This window comes from Lipotes vexillifer, unplaced genomic scaffold (assembly GCF_000442215.2).
Source record: "Lipotes vexillifer unplaced genomic scaffold, Lipotes_vexillifer_v1.1 scaffold2106, whole genome shotgun sequence".
Taxonomy (NCBI): domain Eukaryota; kingdom Metazoa; phylum Chordata; class Mammalia; order Artiodactyla; family Lipotidae; genus Lipotes; species Lipotes vexillifer.
In genome coordinates this window covers 450,616-456,237 of record NW_006775310.1, presented here as the reverse complement: position 1 = coordinate 456,237, position 5,622 = coordinate 450,616, and the positions used below count along the sequence as shown (strand labels likewise).

The 5,622-nt window shown below is 46.5% G+C and overlaps 1 protein-coding gene across 1 annotated transcript in view; it reads right to left on the bottom strand.

Moving 5' to 3' along the window:
• G6PC1 (glucose-6-phosphatase catalytic subunit 1) overlaps positions 1 to 5,622 on the bottom strand; it is a 9,128-nt gene that overhangs the window by 3,307 nt on the left and 199 nt on the right. The window contains exons 2-4 of the mRNA XM_007449877.1: positions 5,524 to 5,622; positions 3,516 to 3,625; positions 568 to 673 (exon numbers count right to left, since the gene is read on the bottom strand). The exon at positions 5,524 to 5,622 is cut by the window's right edge and continues 8 nt beyond it. Of these exons, the coding sequence (XP_007449939.1) occupies positions 568 to 673; positions 3,516 to 3,625; positions 5,524 to 5,622 (315 nt within the window). The remainder of the gene's footprint in view (positions 1 to 567; positions 674 to 3,515; positions 3,626 to 5,523) is intronic.

Sequence of the window (5,622 nt, the reverse complement as noted above, 5' to 3'; positions counted from 1 at the left end):
GCAGGAATGTTGGAGCCTGGCAAACTCAGGTTTCATCAGTGGAAATTTTGTAAATTGAAGCCTGTACTCAAAATTCAAAGATAACCATGGCAAGTGGTGAACCCCTGTGTATGTGAATTTTAACCTCCCTATTTTATGTTTCATAATTAAGGATTTTCACAGTGTCTGCATACCCAGAATTCCCCATAGAAGGAATGTCTTCTGCTTCTTTGTTTATTTTAACCTGGACGGGGCGTCTCAATTGTTGGTACAGAAATGGGTTTTTGTTTAAAGCCTGCTTCTAGCTCACTAGCTGATCTCGAAAAACCCCTCTGCTATGTTAGGCCTTTTATACTGATCTCTAAAATGAGGTGTTGCCCATTCACAACATTCATTAAGTGGGTCCCTTCCAGCGCTAACAGTCTGTGACTCTAATATTCACTCCCAGCAGAAATGCCACAACTCTCATCAGTACCAGCCTAAGGCATGGGGTGGGCTGGGGGCATGTGAAGGAGAGCAAGTGGTGTGTCAGCTTCAGAGCGCCGCCTCCTGCCCGCCACCACCCACAACCCAGAGCTGAGTTCTTACCGAAATCTGCAGGTTGGCTTTTTCTTTCCCCGAAAGATAGAGAGGGTAGATGTGACCATCACATAGTATACACCTGCCGTACCCATGGCATGGCCAGAGGGACTCCCTAAAGGACAGGAAAGAGATGAATGAATGGACCAAAGGTTAAAAGTCTCCATGTGGGAGATTGCTAGGGGACATCATCTATCCATCCAACCATCCATCTATCCATCCATCCATCTTTCCATCTTTCCATCCATCCATCCTCCCTTCTATCCATCCAACCATCCATCCTTCCATCTATCCATCTTTCCATACATCCATTCATCCATCTATCCATCCAGCCATCTATTTTTCCATTCAGGAAATTTAATGGAAAAGCTACAAGACATTGAAGTAGAAGGACCCTGGGCTCACCTCCTCTCATGAGCAACACCAAAATCACAACTAACCGCTGAACAACTACTGATGGAAAAGACTGAAACCTATCTTTCCATCCAGCCATCCATCCTCTCATCCATCTACCCATCCTGCCATCCATTCATTTATCCATGTAGTCATTTATTTAACAAATATCTATTGAGCTCCTACTACGTGCCCAGCACCATGCTAGGCTTTGGGAGTACAGTGGTGAGCAAAGTCAGAGAAGGTCATAGCTCTTGTGGTTATATACAATCTAGAGATTACACAAAGAATCAGCATGCTGGGTATACAATCACAAACCAATCTGCCTTCCATTATCTCTCTTCCACTCTCTTTGCTCAGTCTGCTCCAGCCATGCTGGCCTCATGGCTCTCCTTTAAACACACTCCCACTTCAGTGTCCCTGTGGTGATGGCCTTTCTAACCAGACACTACTTCCATCAGAAGTTTACTGGCTAATTCCCTTGCCTCTTTCAAGTTTTTGCTCAGCTCTCACCTTCTCAATGAGTCCTATGCTGACCACCTTATTTAATCCTGCATTCAAATCCTATTCCTGATTCTCTTCCCTGAAAGGTGGAAGGTCCTGAGATGTGCCACTCAGATCCCCTTCTGGACTGAAGAGCTTATTTCCCCTTTCTCTTGTTGAGAGTGTGGTTGCAGACGGCCCTCAGCTCTCAGACTTCTCTGGAAGTCTTGCCCTGGGCTGAAAAGAGCTGTCTTGATCACAGCTACCCTCTCCCTGGGGGTGAGCCCACACCCAGTCACTCGTCTCTATTGGGGTATAAGGGTCTGGTCTCCTTGAATCAATTCAGAGCTCCTATGGGGCTGGCTGAGACTGAATCGCAACTAGGTTTCTTCTGCCCAGGTGGCTTCTGTCCCTTTCTTCTATGAATGCTGCTCCCAAGAGTAGCCTACCTCCTGCATGCTGATCTCCATGAGTCTGCTTTCCAGGGAACCGCATAGGTAAAGCCTTGCCTTTCTTTCTTCCTCCTCCTCCTCCTTCTTCCTCTAATATCCTAAATATTTTACTTGTGTATTATGATTTTTTGTATAACACACACACACACACACACATACCCCATTAAGCTCCACAAGAGGGAGATCTTTTTTTTTTATTTTATTTTTTTTCTTTGCAGTACGCGGGCCTCTCACTGTCGCGGCCTCTCCCGTTGCGGAGCACAGGCTCCGGACGCGCAGGCTCAGCGGCCATGGCTCACGGGCCCAGCCGCTCCGCGGCATGTAGGGTCTTCCCGGACCGGGGCACGAACCCGCGTCCCCTGCATCGGCCAGCGGACTCTCAACCACTGCGCCACCAGCTTTTTTTTTTTTTTTTTTTTGCCACGCTGCATGGCTTGCAGGATCTTAGTTCCCTGACCAGGAGTTGAACCCAGGCCACCACAGTGAAGGCACCGAGTCCTAACCACTGGACCACCAGGGAATTCCCACAGGTAGGGATCTTTGTCTGTTTTATTCACTGAGGCATTTCAAGTACCTAGAACAGTGTTTGGCGCAGGTGCTAGATAAATAACATTTGAATGAATGGATATGCTCTGAAGTGAATCAAGGATTTGTGAGAACAAATAACTAAGGGCCATGCCCTAGTCTGGGGGTCAGTGGTAGGGTGTTTGAGGAAGGGACACTAACACTGAGACCTACGGGTGAGCAACGGGGTTGAGTATTCCTTTCCTTACTGAAAAATGAAATCTATCATGTGTCTGAAAAACGCCTGTCTGGGTGTACCTAGTAAAATACAGACAGGGTGTGGGATTGGACAGTCAGCTCGGGAGGCCACATCTCCTGGGCCAGGCCTCTGGGAAGCACAGCCAGCGGCTCAGGCCTCTACTATGTTCCCTTCCCTGGACAAAGGGCCACAGCACAGTTACTTTCCTGAGCCCTTTGCCTGTGAGGTAACCCTTGCCTTTCTGGACTAGCAATTTCGGTTCTGGAAACATTAGGCAGATTTCCAAAGTGGCAGTCATGGGCTATTTGGGAAGGCCTTGCTTAAGTGAATTCAAATGGAGTTGTACCGGACTTCCTTGGTGGTGCAGTGGTTAAGAATCCGCCTGCCAATGCAGGGGACGTGGGTTCGAGCCCTGGTCCGGGAAGATCCCACATGCCACGGGGCAACTAAGCCAGTGCACCACAACTACTAAGCCTGTGCTCTAAAGCCTGCAAGCCACAACTACAGAGCCCGCATGCCACAACTACTGAGCCCGCACGCCTAGAGCCCATGCTCTGCAACAAGAAAAGCCACTGCAACGAGAAGCCCACGCACCACAACGAAGAGTAGCCCCCGCTCGCCACAACTAGAGAAAGCCTGTGCACAGCAACAAAGACACAATGCAGCCAAAATTAAATAAATAAAATAAAATAAAATAAAATAAAATAAATGGAGTTGTACCAAATCCAAGACCATGACCAAAGCTTGCAAGAGTGGCTCTGCTCATGTCCCCCTCAAAGACAGCTTCATCCAGAACATTGTTACCAGGTGTCCACTGTGAGCAAGGTCCACCCAGTTTCTGTCTGGACAAGGGCTGCGACTCTCACCTGGGCCGGTCTCACAGGTGACCGGGAACTGCTTTATCAGCGGCACGGAGGTGTTGCTGTAGTAGTCGGTGTCCAGGACCCACCAGTATGGGCGCTGTCCAAAGAGAATCCTGTGAAAAAGCAGAACCGATATCTGGAATTACTGAGGGAACACTTTGTCCCAATGCCACACCTTCGAGAAGAGAGAGTAGCTCAAGGAGAAGACCCATGTGATCCTGCACAGAACACTGGTATCACGGGCACCTCCAAGAAGGGGAACTGGATGGCTGGAGAGGGGCAAGGGAGGGAGACTTCTATGGTGCACCCATTATATAACTTTTGAATTTTGCACTATTTGAAGGTATTATTTATTCAAACATAAATAAATAAATCCAATATCCTCAAAGCCGTATTAACGGCAACTCTGTGACTTTTTTTTTTTAAACCCCAAGAAGAATTTGTCCTGGCAGGATGAATAGGAACTACAGTTTGCAACTTGGACTTGCATATTCTATGGGTTCTCTTTCTGCTGGCCTCCAGAGTCTTGGGTTTCTTCCGGACACCAGAGAATGAGCCCCAGCCCCAAGGACAAGCCCCACCAGGGGGTGTGGTCTCTGTCTCCATCAGAATCACTCTCTGTTAGGACATACATAGCTTCAGGGGCTTGTTCTGTATCCTCTCAGCTTTGAAACAGAATATCTCAGACAAACCGCTTTCCCTTTCATAGCATGTTTTTCATTGTGGAAACAGGTGTGAAGGGTTGGTCAGGATGCCTCCTTTGCCCTGCAGTGGAGGAAGAGTGATTTCTCACTAAAATTAGCCACTAACTCTGAGCTCTACCAACTCAGAGAAAATCCATGGTTCTTTACATGATATTAGATGTTTGGAATAACGTTTTATCTTTTTATTTCTTAGAGTTATGCTATTGAATACCAGAAGTTACAGACAAAGTCGATTTTTCAACAGGAATTTCAGAATCCCATCAATACGCCTTGGGCTTCTGAGCCCAATAACGATGTTCTTTCCTACCCTAAAGGAGTTTTCTTGTTTATGGCCAAAGAAAATTAGAGCTAGAAGAGATCTTAAGAATCACCTGCCAGTAAACAAAGATAATTTTAGGGATGGTAAAGATCTTAGAGGGCAGCTGGTCCAACCTCTTCATTTTCTAGACGAGGAAATAGAGGCCAAACCAGTAATGTGTTAGAGTCATCCGGTACTGGCTAACAAGTGTAAAATATTCAGGATTTTTGCAAGCTGGACCCAACGGTAGCTTGAAAGTGGGATAATATACACAGTAGAAACTGGCAAATACTAAAATCAGGGCTTTTTACCCCCAAGAGTCAGTTTATCAACACTGGATGTAACATAGTTCGTAAGAGCCTTGCCTCTGAAACCAGCCTGCCTGAGCTTCAATCCTGCCTCCGACACCACCTGTGTTTTTCTAGTCATTTTACTCAGGGCCTTAAAGTGCTTAGCACATGGCCTGGCACATACTACGTGTTCAATAAATGTTAATAACTATACTAATTATTAAGGTCTCAGAGATAATCTAAGTTTACAGATTATAAAACAGAAACTCAGAGAGTTGCTACGAGTTGTCCAGGACATATAGCCGGTAGGTGGCTGAACAACAGAGTTCCCTGGATTACTTCTCATGACCCCACACAACAAGTTTTGAAATTGCCTATGTGTTTCCCTTCTTCATACCTCATTTTTCTTCCTTCGTACATCTATCTTTATGTCACCTATGCTGTTTCATAGTAATAAAACGGTGTTTCTTTGCTTATAGCCTATAATTCACAAGGTCCAGCTGGCCTTCCATCCATATGACATAGCCTTTCCTGTATCTTCAGCTCACTGACAGGGTTTTCTCTGTTTACCCTCATTCTGCAGAGGATCCAAAGTCAGGAGGGGAGTAATCTGTGCCTTCCTGAATAACATGGAGAAGGCAACTTCTGACGGACAGACCTTTCCAGAGAGAATGCCAGCCTCTCCTTGCTGAGCTCCTCTTTGTCTGGCTCTTACTCACCACTTAAAGACGAGGTTGAGCCAGTCTCCAATCACAGCTACCCAGAGGAGTTTGATGCCCACAGCTTCTCGAAGATGGAACCAGATGGGAGAGGACATA